Source organism: Stegodyphus dumicola, chromosome 1 (genome assembly GCF_044657685.1).
Source record: "Stegodyphus dumicola isolate Sdum_Otavi_A_Nest chromosome 1, ASM4465768v1".
NCBI lineage: Eukaryota > Metazoa > Arthropoda > Arachnida > Araneae > Eresidae > Stegodyphus > Stegodyphus dumicola.
The window spans coordinates 286,668,099-286,688,442 of NC_140768.1; the positions used below are offsets into that span (position 1 = coordinate 286,668,099).

Here is a 20,344-nt window from a genome sequence, read left to right on the forward strand (position 1 = left end):
TAATTATACGTAAGGAAATAATCATATCAACGAAATGACTTACGTCTACTTCTACGCAGATAATGTCGGGAACCTATGACTTGTCGGGAGCCTATGACTTCAAATGAAATTCACTTGTTTTTCAAACTGATCCTGCTGCACTTCATTGCGAAAAAAGGCCTAGTATTATTGCATCTTTTTTTAATATATATCATGTGGAGCTGAAATACTAACTTGTATATAAAAATTTTAAACTGTATTATACATATTAATATCTATGTAACTAATTCAGAAGTCAAACAACAACGAAATGACATTATTGTTGTTTGACTTCTGAATTAGTATTTATTCGGCGGGTTATTGTGTCTTAATCTGTGTAACTATTATAAAATTGGCCTTATCCTCCCAAAACACACCGATATTGCGACGCTGTTTTCTTCCTTCCCCCTAAGGTATGCAGTAGCAGGTGCAGTTTCCCAAATGTATTGTATCAGTTTATTGCAGACAGCTTGTTCTAAAAGGATTTACTTATGGTTTCTTATCTCTAGGTTGTGCGCGACATTTGAAATCTTCACACCTCTTTGTGCGTTAATTAACGGGGAGGGTAGTAGATTGTTGTGAATCTCGAAAGGCGCTTCGGTATTTTAAGCGCACAGGTTATAAGGTATTTCTCCCACCTTCCTAGCATGCCTTCGTGGTGTGGTGGTCTGCACGCTGGGCGCGTATTCCAGAGGTCCGTGGTACGATTCCTGGCGAAGGCGTTGCAAATTTTTCATCTCTCCGGCCTTTCCAATTAATTTAATGTCTCTACAAGGTTAGCCGATGGCTTCGGTTTTCTATTGTTAAGTGCCCTCTTGCCACAAACACAGCCTACATAAGAAAATTCATGCCTTCTCCTGGATTCTAATCAGTGTCCTGGGTTATAACAACCAGCTTTCCTACCATTGTGTCAAAGAACATGCTCAAATCAGCAACATTACCTCGCAGGTAGGAACCACATACTCTCCTCACTTCTAGAAATGGACTAGAAGCACAAAACCTACACACAGGTAGGTTTACTGTAAATTTCAAACTGATTTATAATCAGGTCACTGTACCACTCATTTCCTATTCCTCAAGGGCTTGGGGGAATTCTCTAGGGAAGAAAATAAACTGTAAGCTTCTTAGAAGGGTTTAAAGATTTCTCCTCCGCATTAAGCGTGGTTTAGGACTGTTAGTTATGAGGCAGTACTTTTTGTTCTTGGTCTTTCGCCTATTCATTTAATAATCTTAAATGCCCGAGATGTTAGAGATAGGCTGTCTAATAACAACCCTTGCAATCCCTTCAATGGGATGCTTTCTTTTTCAAATTTACCTCATCCTTCAGAGAGAAAATCTGTGATAATTGTTAGTTATGATAATAATATTTTCCAAGAATATAGAATTATTTGTTTCACAGATGGTAGTAAGCTAAATGGAAAGGTTGGCCTTGCATTTGTTATTTATGAAGATGGCAGGGAGAATGCAACTGTTCAATATAGGATACCAGATGTATGTTCTGTTTTTGAAGTCAATCTTCTGAGCTTAGATCTTACCGTTAAATGGATATAAAACCCTTGCTGTAAGAATGAGACGTTTAACTATCTTATTTGCATAGATTCACTTTCTTCTCTCTCTCTTCTACGTGATACTTTATCAGCTGAGAAACTAGTGGTTGAAATTGACTCTATATTATATGCGTTTGGACATACTGCAGATATTCATTTTACCTACCTTCAAGGTCATATTGATATTCTCGGTAATGAAAGAGCCGAGCATTTGGTTGACGAAGCGACTTATCGTGATATTTTTTTAATGTTGTCCGTTCCCAAGACTCGTTGGACGCATGTGGCTTGGGAGAAAACTGATGTTGACTGAATGCTGAATATCTTGATTCTTCGAAGGCTCAGTGGACGCCCTATTCGCCAGACCTGGCCCAAAGTGACTTTTTCTGCCTCTTTCAGCTAAAGAAACAACGCATGAAGGACTAAGATTTTCATCAAATGAGGAGACTTTACTGTGAAAGATTCCACATATTGGGCCGGGTTAAAAGGATGGGAGCATCGCTGGAAGAAATATGTAGACTTACAAGGAGACTGTGTCGAAAAATAAAGGTAAATTTGGAGAAAAAATATCTTTTTTTCTTCGTTAGGTCGGAAATTTGTCAGACAGCATACGTACCACAATTAATAGATAAAAAAATTGCATTTGATTTTACGTTTAGCTTGTGTATCATATAAAGCTATAAATCGCCGACCTATAAAATTAACTTCCGTTAATTCCGTTAAGTTAAACCGTTGTAATTAATAACAAGCAGTGTTTGTTAGTTAAAATTTTTAGATATTATACGTGCAGATGTAGTAAAATTGTTTTACGACAAAACTAATTCCCAAACATCAAATCAGATGCTTGTAACAAAAATGCGTTTTACATTTGTAGAGTCTTACTTTATTGGTAAGCATATCTTAGGATACTTAGAAACTACTATCTTAGAATTTCAACTACTAGAATTTCAACAAGATACGTTGCCTTCAGCAGCAGGAACATTCTCTGACAAAGCAGTCAAAAACATCCCTTTAAACACTATCTCTTTCTACCCAATTTGAATACGGGCGATGTAAAATTTGCATTCTAGCAGGAAAACGGAAAGGGAGAATCACCGTAAAGATACTTACATAAAGTAACTGGTTAGATAAAATAAACAAATACTTTACACATTTATTAATTAAAAATAAAAATGTCTGTTATTATTGCAGTTACATTTCGCATGTTCATTAGCAACATGTAGCTATAATTTGTTGCTTTAAAATATTCATTTCGAGGACGTCGTTAATTCTGCCCATTTGCCATAACACGTGTTGGTACCACCTCACATTACTTATTTTCTTCAACTCGTTCGAGACTGTAGTTCAAGTCGACCTTCATTTGCGCTCTTTTCACGAAGCGAAACGTGCTAAATGGAAATGCGTTAAGAGGACAAAAATTAAGGACACATATCGTGTGCTTCAGCTGTCGTTACGCTCAGCCGTATTATTTACGTGCCTTTTGATATTTGCCGGCTAGTTTAAATTAAGACCCAACTACGTTAGATTTGTATTAGCTTCGGCTAAGTCTCTTAGTTAGATATAGGTAGTTCTTATTTCTTATTTTGACTTCAAGCCCGAGTGAAGGCTTTGTTGTGAGCCCGAATAAAGGGCCAGCTGTTCATCTTCTTTTGAATGAAATAAAGGATAGTTAACCCTTCTTGAGTTTACGGTTTCTGTTATTTGAACTCAGCGATAAGTCACCTGACAGTTCACTAGGTACCTCAAAGTTCATTTAGTAGAATGAACTCTACTAAATGAGCTACTAAATGAACCTACTACTCAGGTTGTGAGGAACTCTACAACCTGCTATACTGTATTTCACAAAACAAGCTTAAAACGTTTAAAATACGATTTTTCTAACTGTAAGTTATCCTGAAAGGAAAAATAAAATTTATAGTAATTATCTTCCGAGTCCGATATTTCTAAATCCAATAAAATTATTTTCTGAGTCCCGATTATAATAATTATTTTCTGAGACCGATAAAAATGTACGGCAGAAAATTTTTGACAACTGTACACATTTTAAAATAGCGCTTATTTTCAATTTAAATATCAGTATTCATTTTATCCTCCATTAACTGACATAATCTGTAAGCCATTTCTATATTTGTATTCAACTTAATTCTAATGTATTCAATAAAAGTGAATTTTTTACGAAACTTCTTTTAATGTTTAACGAAATACTTACGAAACTGAGTTTTCCCGCCATTCAGAATGACACATGCTAAAGGGGATTGAGAAATTTAAAAAAATCTGAAATTGACATTAAATTTATAATATAAATAAATAAATAAAGCAAAAATGCCGCAACGAACGCCGTTGACTCAACGACGCAAAATGTGCGAACGTGCCGAAAAACATGATATTTGCATCCTGTAGCCAGCAGATGAAATTTTCTAAAAGTCTGCTAATAAAAAGGTTAAGCAAACAAAATATTCTTTCACTTTGCTTTTATGTGGAAGGAAACAGGTAAGGGGAAACCGTGGAGGACAATTTCCGCCACAGATGTAACAAGTGCTTTAAACTGTTGGCAAACAAAGGAGATGCGAATTTTTAGGTCGTAGTTTCGTTTCACGTAATAAAGGAAAGGAGCAGTAGTTATACTGAGGGATCTAACACCTATAAAAAATTTAAACTGCCTGCTGTTGACGAATTTTTTCCTCTTTTAACACATAATTCTTAGCTATAATACATACAGACGCAATATACTAAAACAAATGAATTGAGCCCATCTTAGCTTTGATTTCTTAAAAATTTAGTTTCTCTGAAATTGTACGGAAACTGTCTACTCAATATAACGTAAAAATTTACTGTTGAAAGTTCAACAAATCCTTAACAGAGTCTTTCCGATTCACAAGTATTTTACTTACCTCACGCTACAAGGAATGTATCATCCCCTCGGAATTCCCTTAAAAAGTCCTCCACGAAGACGCTCCTCAGCAAGCTGTCTTCAGCTGCTTTTAATAATAATCTAAATAATCCAAACATTTCTATCCGACGTTCTTACCTGAGCCATCCTGTTGCCATCCGTGAAGTTAAAATTAATTAGCTATTAAATTGCATTATTTTATGTTTTCTGTGCTAACTCTTAACTGGGCACAGACAACAGTTAAAGTAAAAACAAATAACATAAAAACATTTAAGTCAATTCTTAGGTCAACAAAGAAAAATTATATTTTAGTTACTTTTTATTAACATTTTTTCGTTTCATATTAACATTATTTCATTTTCATTATTAACATTTTTTCGTAATAGATAGAATATTAATTGAAGAACTGGACTGCTCAAAGATCACTGGAAAGTTTCCTTTCAATAATGAAGCATTACAAGAGATGGATAGAATGAGAAATTATAGACTACTATCAACTTCATAAATTAGAAAGGAAAAAGTTTTAATAATGTTTAATAAAAAGTAACTAAAATAACATTTTTCTTTGTTAACCTAAGTAGGAATTGACTTTATTTTTATATTTTAATATGTGAAAAAATTGTATTAACATTAAGTGTCATCGACTACAACTTTAAAAAAAATGTATTTGAACTTGAGTGGGTGAATAAAATGTATTTTATTAACGATTGAAATTTTGAACAAGATATAGGGAGAGCGTGAGGTAATAGTAGAAATTTACAAAACGCTTATTAAAAGCTATGTCTTCTAATACGACTGAAATTTAATAAAAGCTAACCAATGCTATTTGTAGTATCTCAGAAATTCAAATATATACTAGTATTTTTTAGTCCAAATATGCGACTATTAGTCTTAAATCCGCATATTGCGTCGAATCGCTTTAAATGTCTGAATCACTTTTCGAATTGTTGCCACCAAATATTATCGCCTTGTATTATATTTAAAGTATCTGAATAATGAACAATCTACAAGAATGTATGTATGTTTTTCGCATTGTGAAAAAACAACGAAACCTAAAGTCATCAAATTTTGAATAACATAGTCCTTCACTCGAACATGGACACTTGAAAGCCCAAATCTGGAATTTGCTTTATTGTCTATTTCGTATTTTTCTAAAACTTTAGCGAATTTGTGATTACAAAACGCAAACATTTCAAAGCGAGCAGTTGTAGGAAATAACATATTTTTATCTTCAGCGCGCGAGACTGTCTATCAAAAATTACAAAGATATACTATGTTTAAGTATTTTTAGCGCAATGTGGTCTAAGCTCAGATGCTTTCGAAATGTGTTTGTGTCTGTAAATGACTTTTTTTTTTAATATTGCTTTGCTCCAGTGCGGGCTGTAGGCGTTTATAGGCACTGGCCACTACGAAGGCCATAAGCGGTGGCCTCTTTATTATGGAGGCAAGAAGGGCGTCTGATAAGTGCGACATGTTTGCCTCCTATGAAGGACGGACAAATTACATCCATGCCTTCTTCGAGATTCCAAACAGAGCCCTTCGTTACGGCAGTCAGATTCACAAACCACTTTCCCGTCTGCGTCGCAAATGTAGTATGTACTACAACACGAGACGTAACTTTCAGCGCCTTACTGATGCAGCTTCACGTACTACGATGTGCCACTATCCCCTACCACCAATGTACTAATCTAAGTTTTAGTGACTGGTTTCGTATGTGCTAGCCTACGCGCCAACACATAGAAAATCACTAAAGCCTATATTGGTACATTTTGGACCCACCTCACCCAAAAAAGGACACAGTTCTATATTTCCCGTTGTTGAAATTTGTCTTGCGTTTTCTAGTTCGCGCCAAGAATAATTCACTGGTGCAACGTCTTGATTTATAGCAACCTATTTTTCTTTCTTTTTTTTTTTTTTTTTCGTTGTACACGAGCGGAAAAAAAGTCATCGTTCGTTACTTTCAAATAACATTTAGCGCTGTGATCGCTTATAACAAACATTCTAAATTTCATAACGCTCCAATATGTAAATTCATGTATACCTTAGGAAATTTTAAATAAAATAACTCTAATTTTGTGTAGGTATGCTTAGAAATACATCTGTTTTAAGATCATGGTAAAAATATCATAGGTTATAATTCAAAACCTTTTTCGAAAACTTTATAAAAAACATCATTGGGTGGACATGAATACCTGTTCCATGTTGCGCTGGATGGACGTTAAGCAGAGACCTCTTGTACTCATAATCGGCTGGATTGAGGTGAAGATCTCCGTATGTTGCCTGCCTTTTAAACATTGTGAACAATTGTTATTGCTGGCTCCATAACTGCCCTAATGTGGAGAGGTACTAGGCCTGCTAGGACCGTGGCACCTGCAGTTGCTGTCGTGTGATATGCTTTGGTAATGGCTGAGACGAACGGACGTTGTGTACTACTTAAGAGTATACAGGGTGAATGTGAACAAGAGGTGAAAACTTTACTACTACGGAGCTGATACAGACGACATTATTATTATTACAAACCTTTTAATTTTTCAATAAATCTTCGCATGCCACTGTTAAAACTCCGCCGCGGGTTGGCTATCCTGATTTAAACCGAGTTGTTTGAATTGTAAGACAAAGCGTATTTCTGGCCTGCGCGGATACACTACGTGTAGTTCCTGCCAACTTTGATAAGTTGTAATTATTCGGCTTTGCTTTATCACACTGCGGCCATTTGAATTTGATACTCCAATAGGGTTACTGAGCCAGCCTAGAGTATACAGGGTGAATGTGAACAAAGGGTGAAAACTTTAAGGGGGAGGAACAGAAGGCAGGTAGACGAGCAATATGCATCATACAATGTATGATCGGAACGCAAGCTGTGAGAAGTTAAGGGGTAAGGGGTAGCTTTCTACTGTCATATTTAAAGAATTAACACAAGAAGGAGAGGAGTTACTTCAAGAAACATTTTATTAACAGGAATGTAATTGATGTACATGCTTAAAAAATTGCCCGAAAGACCTTCCGCCAGCAGTAATGCAGGCTTCACACCTGTGCGATTGGGAATGACATACATTTGAGAAGACTTTTCCGGCATTTTCCTTCTATCGCAGGCAACAACGGCGAACCTGACGATTAGATCTATATTTGTTTGAATGGGGCATTCGTAGATTAGGCTTTCCATATGACCCACAGAAGACAGTTCAAAAACGACAGATCCGGTGATCTTGATGGCCCAGCTATGAAACCACCTCGACGAATCCATCGGCCTGGAAATTTCGTGGGTTTGTATAACCATCTATCGTCTCGGCAATCCACGGAAAAAGTGCCGTAGGGTGCGAGGCCGACCCTTTTTATACCATTTTCAATGCAACCTAGCTGCTCGCCGTTTGCGTTCCGAGCATACATTCTATGACGAATATTGCTCGTATAGCTGCCTTCTATCACCCCCTAAAGTTTTTCCTTCTTGTTCAGATTCACCCTATATTTATATTGTACAATCTTTGACTACTGTTCACCATTGAATTTGACTGTGCCTTTAATTACATCTTCGCGAGGTGTGGTTAATTTTGTTAGCGTTTATGTTCGTTATGTTTGTGAAAGTGCGTTTATGTTCTACGTTCTGTTTAAATAAAAAAAAAATTATTTAAACCTTTCTCTGACTGCGGTTAATTTCGGACGTAAGGATAATTAACTTCACGTCTGTGAGGGGTTTTTTACTGATTAACTTTTACCAGATCAAGGAAAACCCAATACACTGACGGATACGAGTCACTTTCAAAGAAAAGTATTTGCAAATTGTGGAAAGAAAACTGCAACTTCAAAATTCTACAGTAATGTGTTGACAGTCCCTCTGGAAGAAAATCTCGTCGGAAACGCCGACCGACTTCGGTCTCTTTCAATGAATCATACGTCATATTTCATGAATTTCAAGACAATTACAGTTCCCGTTTTCTCTTTCGCGCGACAAAAAATTTTAATACTTACCGGTATACGTACGTCACAACGGAGCACGTGAACAAAATCCCAAAATTTTACGATATGCATAAAAGAATGCAAAAGCGGACGGAAACTTCCATACCCTTGCTGTATCGTATATAAGCAAAGTTTAAAACCGGTGAAACGTATTTTCACTTTTAAATTGGGTGGAAGTATTAGAAACAAGAATGCGGCTCGATAAATCGCAGCAAGATCTTTCGATAACACAGCCGAAGGGAATCGAATTGGGTAGAAAATGTCCATTCTTGAGAGCCCAAGAAGGAGTGGATTTAACGAACTTCACATCGGGAAAGAAAACCACAGATATACTTCACAGTTTATCAAAGGTAAATTAAACTTTTCTTGGAATTCCTAACTCTCGATTTAATTCTAAAATATGTATGTATAATTTTTTATTTAATCTACTGCATTGAATTAAAATACCAAGGTATAATTTTTCATTTAATCTTCTCTGTCCCACTAAACGAGTATCAATGTGAAATCTTTTATTCATATATTATATAGCTTTTGACGTTATTTTGTTCTGACTAGAAAAAAACACGTCAGTCTATAACCACCAAGCTCAAGTATCGCATTCAATTTGAGAATTTTGTTGTATTGTTTTGTTGAATGAGAAGTTTGCTATCTCAAGTGATTTTTAAAATAAATATGTTTGCTTCAATCAATACCGGTATATTACACTTTTATAAAGTAAGACTTTGAAAAAGAGGTGGTCACCCCTTCATACAAAATGCTCCGGCCACATGATTCCTTTTTTAGCCCAATGGGCGTTAGTCCAGAAGTTCTATTAATTTCCCAGAAGTTCTATTATTTTTTGCCATTTTGCGTTCGTTCAATAAATATCTGAATCACTTTTCAAATTATTGCCACTAAATATTAGAACTCTGCATTATACTTAAAGAAATTAAATCAAGAAAAATCTGCATGAATGTATGTATGTTTCGAACATAGGCATCTAGAAGTCAGAATTTGGAATTTGTTTTATCAGTTTCATATTTTGTAAAACTTTAACGAATTTTTTATTATGGATTTTTTTTATTAACGAATGGTTTGATTCTGATTAACGAATTTTTGATTTGACGCTTTGAACTCAACGATTTCAAAGCGTTCCATTAACAATAACACCCCGTGCACCTTCAGGTACAGATATTTTATGCGCAATTCAGGCACAGATTATTTATGAGATTTCATATTTTGTGATATTGCTCTTGAATTGAATGTTATAGTTTAAGTGGGAACAGCGTGATATTTAATAAATAAAGGTAACAGACAAAACGTTAAAAAACGGCGCTTTCGATGTAATATAAAACTTGAAAGCTTTCAGATTTTTTTAGTCCGAAAGGGCAATTTGCCCTGAAGAACTATTATTTTCGTTTTGGTATTTTGCGTTGTTTCACTATAAATGTCCGATTCAGTTTTCAAATTGTTGCCACCAAATATTATTGATCTGTATTATATTTAAAGAAATTAAATAATAAAGAATCTGCATAAATGTATGTATGTTTCTCGCATTGTGATAAAACAACGGTACCTAGAGCCGTCCAATTTCGAATAACGTACGTTTCTACCCGAATATGGGCATCTCGAAGCCCAGATTTGGAATTTGAAATTTCTTTTATTATCTATTTGATATTTTGTAAAACTTTAACGAAATTTTGATTAACAAACTCAACGATTTAAAGCGAGCAATGGCAACTTTCTACGGGGAAATAAACCTTTTAATCTCTAGCGCACGGAACTATGTATCGGAAATTCTAAAAATATGCTCATTTTAAAATTATTTTGCGATATGGCTGTTGAACTGAATTTTATGGTTTAAGTGCGAAAGACATGATATTTAGTAAATAAAGGTAACACATAAAACGTTAAAAAAACGCTCCTTTAGACGTAGTTTAAAAGCTGAAACCTTTCAGATTTTTTTATAATTTTTTTAATTATTATCAATATTTTAAATTTTAATCTCAATAAGCGAGTTTATTTTGTCAACAATGTCTTTTTTTTCATCATTGTGCCCTTTCAAAAGTATTGGAGACCTCTCTTTAAAGCTAATGGTGTACTGTCGGTATACCACTTGCAAGAGAAAAAAACGTTGAGAGTTTTCTGTTGCCAAACTTCTACAGAAGGGTGTGCTATCAATTAAATGAGTTTATTTATGCTCTAAACGCTCTAATTAATTCAGATCTCACTTCGCTTCAAAGCAAAAGGGCATGAATGTTACGCTTATATGAACGTTTCAGTTACGCTATGAAAAATTTTATAATTTATATACACTTTGTACAAAAAAATAGAACAGTTCTATACCTCCCGTTCTGCTGGGCCAATTTCATGAAATTTAATTTGCGTTTTTCATGTCTCAAGAAAGCGACTTAAGACATGTTTTAGTCCAAAGGTATTTGAGTCCCGAAGGACTATTACTTTTGTTTTGGCATTTTACGGCGGACTCCTATAAATGTCGGTTCACTTTTCAAACTGTTGCCACAAAATGTTAGAGTCCTGCATTATATTTGAAGAAATTAAATAATGAAAAATCTGCATAAATGTATGTATCTTTCTCGCATTGGGATAAAACAACGGTATCTAGAGCCATCCAATTTTGAATGACGTAGCGAATATGGGCATCTGAAATCCCAAATTTGAAATTTGTTTTAATATCGATTTCATATTTTGTAAAATTTTAACGACTTTTTGAGTAACAAACTCACGATCTAAAAGCGAGCAATGGCAGCACTCTACGGGGTTTTGCCTTTTTATCTCCAGTGCGTCGAACTATGTATCGAAACTTCTAAAGATATGCTCATTTTAAAATTATTTTGCGACATTGCTATTGAACTAAATTTTATGGTTTAAGTACAAAGAACATGATATTTAATATATAATTATTATTATTTATATTTAATATATAAAGGTAACACACAAAACGTTAAAAAAATGCCCCTTTGAATGTAATTTAAAATCTGAAAACCAAAAACAATTTTTTTAGTGGTGTGTTTTATTTATTTTTTTTTCCTATATTTCTATTCTACGACTCAAATTATGCCGAAGTGCAAAGTTTTTAAAATATTACATTCAAAAGTGCAAAAACAATAGATATACATGGACACATTTGTATAAGCTATAATAAGACCAAATGTGGTTTATTGATGTAGAATGAACGATGCACCTTTTTTTCCGTTCGAGCACAATGAAAGAGAAAGAAAAATACGTTACCATAAATTAATAATTTCGTCAAGTAAATTATTCTTGGCGCTAACTGGAAAAGTGCGCCAAAATAATTGTTTTTTAAATCTCGGTAAATTTCTCACCAAAAGTTTACAAAATTTATTATTAAGACATAATTTGAGTCGTAGAATCGAAATATTGAAAAACCATCGGTTTCTCATTCCAGACAAAGCCATATACAAATCTAATATATACCCTGAGTCGCGCTTTCGAGACATGAATAAAGCAAATTAAATTTTGTTAGTCGACCGAGTTAAACAGGAGATAGAGAACTCCCCCCCCTTTTCTGTGTGTGTGCAAGTTTACCTTTACATTTACATTACAGTGTAAATGTAATGTAAATGTGTGTTCGTTTACATTTTACATTTACATTGTAATTTACGTTTACATTTTCATTAATTTCTATAATAAAGGATTACCTAGATAAAATTTAAAACGTGGAAATCCAAAATTAATCTTTACAAAATGAAACTTTCCTTTGTATTTCGTGCAAATTATTCTCATATTTTTTCAGTTTTTTTGGAAAAGTAAATTATTAACAAACTTGGTTCAAGTTAAGTTTACTTAACGGACTCAAAGTGGTTTACATATAAGCTTTTTGTAACCGATAATTTTTTTTTCTCAAAACATTATTCTTCAGTTAATTGCTCTGAGTAATTTAATATCCTGATTTCCGATTTAAAAAAATCTGATGTGGACATCACATGACTTCCTTGTATGGTCTGCTAAATTATTCGCATTTTTTGCTCTTCATTTAAACTTATTTCCTCGAATTTCATTAGAGATATATTTCTCGTTCAAGTAATTTAGTTCTCACTTCGCTTCAAAGCAAAAGGACATGAGAGGTAAAATATTTTGATTAAAAAATTGAAAGATATAGAAAAGCATAAACCACTAAATACAGTTAAAACAATTATAAAAACAATTTTTATAATCAAAATTACAGTTTCAACGCAAAAACAGTGGACAAGAAGGCAGATTTTTTGGTGCACAAAACGGAAAGTCTGCTTTTGGTTCCACTCGGCAAAAAGACATTGACGATGTAGAAAGACTTAATTCATTGTTCTTCTAAGTTTCAAATGTAAACAAATATTGCTGCTATGGTAAAAGAAATTATGCTTAGCCGCACTTAAACAACTTTTAAATTGCTGATAATTCTACAACCGCTGCAAGCAGATTAACTAAAAGCTATAACCGGTACATAAGAACAACAGAATTCAATCATGTTTAAAACAAAGATGGGCAATTTACCAACATATAAAAATGAAAAAAAATGAAAAAAAAAAAAAAAACAGAGCTCACGGAGCCGAGTAACAGAGTTGGTATATATATATATATAGAGAGAGAGAGAGAGAGATACACTTTTGGCGCGGCCGATTGCAACCAAAAAGCAAGTACATAACTACATGTAATAGTAGTCCTATATAAAAAATTTCAACGCTCTGAGGCTACTCGTGTTTGAGTTATGCGAGATACATACATACGTACGTACAGACGTCACGAAAAAAATCTCTTCTGAATCCCTTTTAAATCTTTTCTGCAACTCGTTTTCGGAAAAAAGTCTTTTATTCTCTCCTTGAATACAGATATCACTCAAAAACTTTCATTAAATTGCATTCGATACCGGTCAAAACGGGTGCTTTCGTTGAAATATGAGACCCATAGCAATAACTTTATTATACGTACAGATTTCGAATTTATGCTAATTTTGTGACCAGAAGTCAAGACCTGAATGCATTATACGTTGCCAACCAACCTGTATTTACATAATAACTGGTGATAATTATAATAAAAACCGTCTAGATGTATTTCTAAGAAATTAAGTAAATAAAATCTTATATCAATTCATAGCTCTCTTTTTCCTGATATTAAATCCAGAAGAAAATTTAATGATTCTAACTCGGTGGCCCATTTTTAAGTAAAATAAACTCCCTTTCAGTTGCATTATTGATTATATTTTTTTCTTAACTACAGGAGTTATTTTTCTATCTATAATGTATATTTTTATTCCTTCTATTGCCCTTTTTTGCCATTTTTTCTATGTATATTTTTATTCCGTCTATTGCCTTAATAAAAATGAAGTATTCCGACAATTATGAAAATTTTCAGTATTATGAGTTTAATGTTTTGAACATCTCTGAAACACATTCGATGTCTTCATCAACCATTCAATGACAGTTTTTATTATGGTTTTCATAATGAAAGCTATGAGTAAATGTGCCCTAATATGAATAAACTCAAAAGACAACACTATATAGCAAAATTTTACGAATTATTTCTATTAAAACTTTGAAACCTCAGTGATTTTAGTTCTAATAAAGCACAGTATTTGTTTTCAAAATTTATTTAAATATGTGAATGTTTTAAAATTTCACTATGTAAAAAAATAGAAAAACACGGACACTTTGCACCAAAAAAATGGGGGACAGTTCTACATCTGCCGTTCTACTGGACCGATGGTCGAAATTAAGCTTGCGTTTTCCATATCTCGAAAGCGCAACTTAGGATATATGTTAGATTTATATATAGCATTGTTCTAACATACGTATTTTGACACAAAATTGGACTTTTTCTGAAATAACATACCAAATTTTTTTCCATATTTCGATTCCATCCTATGGCTCACATTATGACAAACTGCCAAGCTTTGTAAAAATGGCACGAGTAGTTTTTAAAAAATTAGCTCTCAAATTTTAGCTCCTCCATGTTAATTGAATTTGGTATATATTTATTAAACTCATTTGATTCTTCCTTTCACATTTCGAAATTTAGATTCATCCCAAATAAAATTCGTCCATTTTTATGATTTATTTTTAAATAATTTTTATAAATTTTTCGAAAAACATTTTGAATTATAAACTATAAACATTTTACCATCATCTTAAAGTAGATGTATTTCTAGGTATACATACAAAAAATTAAAGTATTTTATTCAAAATTTCCTAAGGTATACGTGAATTTACATATTGGCGTGTTTTGAAATTTGGCATATTCGTTATAAGCGATAATAAATCCAAATGCGGTTTACTCAACTTTGTTAAATTTATTTGAAATTATGAACAATGACCTTTTTTCTGCTCGTGTACAATGAAAAAAAGGAAAGTAAAATAGGTTCCTGTAAATTAAGAATTTTGCAAAGTCAAATAAGTTGAAATAAATGTGCCGAGATAATTTTTTTTAATTTCTACATAAATTTCTCACCAAAAATTTCAAACTTTAATATTTAGGCATAATTTGAATTATTTCAGAAAAAGTCCGATTTTGTGTCAAAATACCTATGATAGAACAATGCTATATATAAATCTAATATATATCCTAAGTAAAAGTCCTTTTCATCAAAAAATAAATAAAAAGTATTTTTTTAATACATTTTCGTCACTACTTGGTAACATTAGTTGTATTTTTATCAAAATTTAAAACTAGCTCATGAAGGATAACGCATAGTCAACATGACTTACTATTTTTGAGTTTTATATTGCCGTACATTAAAAGACATCAGATATGCTTTAGAATATCAGTAGTTATTTCTAATAATAATTGCATTTTTACAGCCTATCAAATGTTCCGAAAAGTCGTGCAAAGGGGCACTGATGAGTGGTCAATCGCAAGCACCTGGTTACAGGCCAGAAGAGGAAGTTCTAGAAGAAGCCTTCAACTTCCAAAAGCAATACTTTGCATTTTTGAAAAAGTGAGTTTTTATTTAAAATCAGTTTACTATTTCGGATGGTATATAAAGTGTAATAATGCGTGCTTTCATAGTATAATTAGCATTATAATAGTATAATTAGTGTTAAAACGCAAAATAATAATTCATGCATTTTTGTCATAAAATATATCTTCAACTATATTGAAATGTAATAACGAATCAAAGAAATTATCGAAAGAGTGCGAAATTAACGGAAGGTACGAAATAACGTGTTAAAAAAGAATACGAATAACGAGTATTATTAACGAAATATAACTAATATACGAAATTAAATTACGATGATTAACGAAAGACTACGAAATTAATTAAAGAAAGATTACGAATTACGATAATTAACGAAATATTACGAAACTTTAATTAACGAAAGAACACGAATAATATCGCTATAATTAACGAAAGAACACGAATAATATCGTTATAATTAACGAAAGAGTACGAAGCTTTAATTAACCAAATAGTACGGATAATATTGTTATAATTATTGAAATTATTAATCGTTATGATTAACGAAAAGCATAGAAAAAGGAAGTAATTTAAATCTTAACAGCATTTCGGTTTCTTTATAAGCTATAAAACTTTGATTTTTTTTTAAAGTATGTGATAAGTGGAAATGATTTAACGTTAATAACAACAAAGGGAGTTTCCTTCTGTTCAGCTGTATTTGGATGTGGTTTGTCGAAATCAAATTTCTATTAGCATGAGTTTAGATTTCGGATTATTTCTGAAACCCACTCGTTATCTTTTAAAATTTTATAGTGTTATGATTTTTGCAATTTTAAATTTATCTATGAAAACTCATACATAAATTTAATATCTGTGCACTCAAAGTATAACTCTAAATATAGCACCATAAAAAGTAAAATTGGTTATTATTCTCGTATCAATAGCCATTGTAAATTTAAGAAAGCCATATGGAGAAAAATTTAATTTTTTGGTCCGCAGTTTTAAATGTCTTTCCATCTATTATCTATCCTTAATATTGAACACGAATTTATAGAATTTTCAATTCATTGTCATTATACTTAACAAAAAGAACCATAAGACAAAGAAATCGGCAAATCACGCCATTTAGTCAGTGTTTATCAAAAATTTTAATTTCGTGAACAAACATGCTTATAGTTGTGATTTGTCTCGATCCACATGCATAAATTGTTGTTGTTACATACGTCTTTATTGGAATAATAAATTCATACATATAAAATAGCTCAGTCAGACAAGAACAATGATATAAAATAAAAAGAAAACATTTAAAGTAAGAATCGAACAAATGAACATGGGAATAAAAATAAAAAGATCAAAATTTAAGAAACAAGGAAAGAAACATGAGAGATAAAGTCTTTACAGAGAGTTCATGAACGTTCTGGCATTCCAATATGGTTTGCTTTTATCTCACCACATTTCTGAGACTCTTTATCTAGTTCTGGGCATATAACAAGATACTCTGCTTTTATGATGTCCGATTTGCAAATTTGGCACATAACTAGATGGGAGGATTCAAATTTTATTAAGATGATGTCCCATGCAATCGTGACCTGTTTGCAGTCTGAATTTTCCCTCAGCCTCTTTACAGGGTCTTTGACAGAACGTTTTCCAATCTGTATTGAATGTTAACCCAGAATTTGCCTGTTGATTTTGCTGCCTGGTCGGATATAAGAGTATCTATTAATTTCTCACAATTATGCTTTTTAAATAACTCTGGAGGAGTTATTTAAAAGCTTTAAAAGTTATTAAAACCTTTCACAGGTTTTAAACTTTGCTTATATACGATACAGCAAGGGTATGGAAGTTTCCGTCCGCTTTTGCATTCTTTAATGCATATCGTAAAATTTTGGGATTTTGTTCACGTGCTCCGTTGTAACGTATACCGGTAAGTATTAAAATTTTTTGTCGCGCGAAAGAGAAAACGGGAACTATAATTCTCTTGAAATTCATGAAATATGACGTATGATTCATTGAAAGAGACCGAAGCCGATCGGCGTTTCGGACGAGATTTTCTTCCAGAGGGACTGTCAACACATTTGCTGTCTTGTGGCTCAAGTGTTCCTCTCTTGGCTAGTGAGTCTGCCTTTTCGTTACAGTCGATACCTACATGTGAAGGGATCCATTGAAAAACGATTGTCTTGTTGTATTGATAAAGAAAGGTTCAAGGTTTATCTTATTTCTGAAATAATCTGGGAATCTGTGGTATGACTTATAACTACAACTCTGCGTGACAGGACCACTTCCGACCTAGCTATGTTACCTTTCAGAATTGATTGCCGTACCGCACATAAAACAGTCTACCCACAGAGCAAGGGCAGTACCAGTATGGCTCCTGCCGAGCCTTATTCTGTCCCGAGAGCCCTCAAGCCTTCCGCGAAGTCTGTTATTATGCCCTCGTGGTTGAGACTGCCTAGGTACAGATCCTAACCAGTACTTCCCAGGAATTCTCCTGAGTCAATCTCCGGGGGGAGACTTATAACTACAGACTGGATAGCTGCTTTGGAAATACTTTACATTGTAGAGACATTAGGTTTACCTTTGGAAGCAGGACAGATGTAAAATTAGCAACGCCTTTGCCAGGAATAGAACCACGGACCTCTGGAATACCAACCCAGCGTGCAGGACCACTACACCACGAAGGCACGCTAGGAAAGTGGGAGAAATACCTTATATACTCTCCTTTTTAAGAGGCGACTGGGGTTTCAGGGCACCCAATCTCCAAATCCTGGGTGTGAAGAAACCTCATCCAACACCCTTTTAGTTAGGACGCCACAGTAGAAACTTTAGGATTTTTTGGAAGCAGGCAAGATGAAAAATGAGCAATCGCCTTCGCCGGGAATCGAACCATGGACCTCTGAAATACCGGCTCAGTGTGCTGACCACTACACCACGATGGCACACTAGGAAGGCGAAAGAGATACCTAATAACATAACATACATAAACTTATTCAGAAAAAAACGCGGGAAAAAAAGAAGATTCCTAGATTAAAATAACTTCGCCCTGAAGCAGTCATAAATAAACATATATAATTTTTTACAATTTGTAATCATAAATAAATTCGTAAATACGCGTAGTTGTAGAGTCAGAAAAACATTATTTCATAATTTACTCATTAAAAGCATTTTTCTAACTCACTGATAAGTCACTTTAAGAACGATTGCATTAAGAATGTTTTTTTTTTTTTTTTTTTTTTTCTTTTTCTTTGCTAAAAACTGTTCAACAAAAACGAAATCTTCTGAATTGCGCATTTGCAGTAAAGCAGCAACTAGCAATTTGGTTAAGCTTTTCAAACCTAACGCATTGAAATGTCTTCCGATTACGTTCTTCTGAACGCGTTGAAAATTTTCAGATTATGGTTTTATAAAATATGCAGTTCACCGTCTGTTCCTCAGGAACAAACTCTTCGTAAATTATCCCAGTCTAATAAAAAATAATTGCCAGCATTGGGTTTAATCAAGATTTCTGCCACCGTCTATGGCGGAGGTGAAATTTCTCTAACCGGAACAGATCATTGTCCTTTGTCACAGGATTATAATCAAAGCATCGAGTTCCACCTCGACTAGCAGTCTATTCAAATATTTTGCTGTTCTTTCTGCTTTGTAATGAAACTTTATTGCTAGTCTGCTCAACTTTCAGATTCATGAAAATACAAGTTAACGCTATCAAGGCGAACGATATACAAAATTCTTCCCTTAAGCAACTGATGTTTCAAGAAAAGAAAGTTCCGATGTTATACTAATCAGTTATGATTTTGCAAGTTTGCTGAAATTTGCTAAAAACAGTAGTCCTTGATGCCTGGAAATGCGCTGTGGATTTATGTATAGAGATTCTTATTGTTTGTGGTGAAAAGGATTGAATAAGTTTGCAAAGGAAAATAAATATTTAAATTATTTCTATGTCTTAAGTTCATAGAGTACTATATAGAAAAAATATACATGCAAATTATAAAAACACTAAACACATGTGTAACGAAAATTGATAAAAGGGAGAAGACTTTTAAGAAACAGAATTTCAAAAATCCTAATGTATATTTATCTCTTAATTATTAATATTAATATTATATCCTAATTATTAATATTTATTAGCCCAGAAGGGGTATTAAATTTCGTTTGGGCATTTTGTGTCGAATCACTATAAACGACGTATCACTTTTCAAACTGTTGCCACCAAATGTTAGAGCCCTGCGTTATATTTAAAGAAATTTAAAAATGAATAATCCGCATAAATGTATATATATTTTTCGCGTTGTGATAAAACAACGGTATCTAAATATCATGTTTTTAGCACTTAAACCACAAAATTCAGTTCAAGAGCAATATCGCAAGTAATTTTAAATTGAGCATATTTTTAGCACTTCCGATAGGCAGTCTCACGAGCTGGAGATAAAAATGTTTTTTTCTGTACCACATAGCCATTCCTTGCTTTGAAATCGTTTAGTTTTTTAATCAAAATTCGTTGAAGTGTTACAAAATATGAAATCGATAATAAAACAAATTCCGAATTTCAAATTTGGGTTTCCAGATGCCCATATTCACAGCAGGATTACGGATATGTGTAGAAAGATTAATTCAAAATTGAATTCGCAGTAGTATTAATCCAAAATTGGATGACTGTAGGTACCGTTGTTTTATCATAATGCGAGGAACATAAATACATTTATCAGGCTCTCATTTTTTTAATTTCTTCAAATATAATACAGGACGATAATATTGAGTGGCAACAGTTTGAAAAGTGAAACGGACATTCAGAGTGATTCAACGCAAAATCACAAGATTAAAACAATAGTCCCTCAGGGACAAAGTCCCTTTGGACCAAAAAACATTTTGATCTCCAGCGTGAGAGAATGTGCATCGGAAATTCCAAAGATATGCTCTTTTTAAATTACTTTGTGATATTGCTGCTGAATTGAATTTTATGGTTTAAGTGCGAAGAACATGATATATAATAAGTAACACACAAAACGTTAAAAAAAAAAAACCTTTGGGTGTTATATAAAGTATAAAAAC

General features: G+C 33.2%; 1 protein-coding gene across 1 annotated transcript in view; it reads left to right on the forward strand.

Annotated features, from left to right (window-relative positions):
* The first annotated feature begins 8,428 nt into the window (after positions 1–8,428).
* Positions 8,429–20,344, forward strand: part of LOC118194050 (nitric oxide synthase, inducible-like) — a 66,730-nt gene continuing 54,814 nt past the window's right edge. Inside the window, exons 1-2 of the mRNA XM_035365237.2 lie at positions 8,429–8,756; positions 15,201–15,337. Coding sequence (XP_035221128.1) covers positions 8,598–8,756; positions 15,201–15,337 — 296 coding nt within the window. The 5' untranslated portion in view covers positions 8,429–8,597. The remainder of the gene's footprint in view (positions 8,757–15,200; positions 15,338–20,344) is intronic.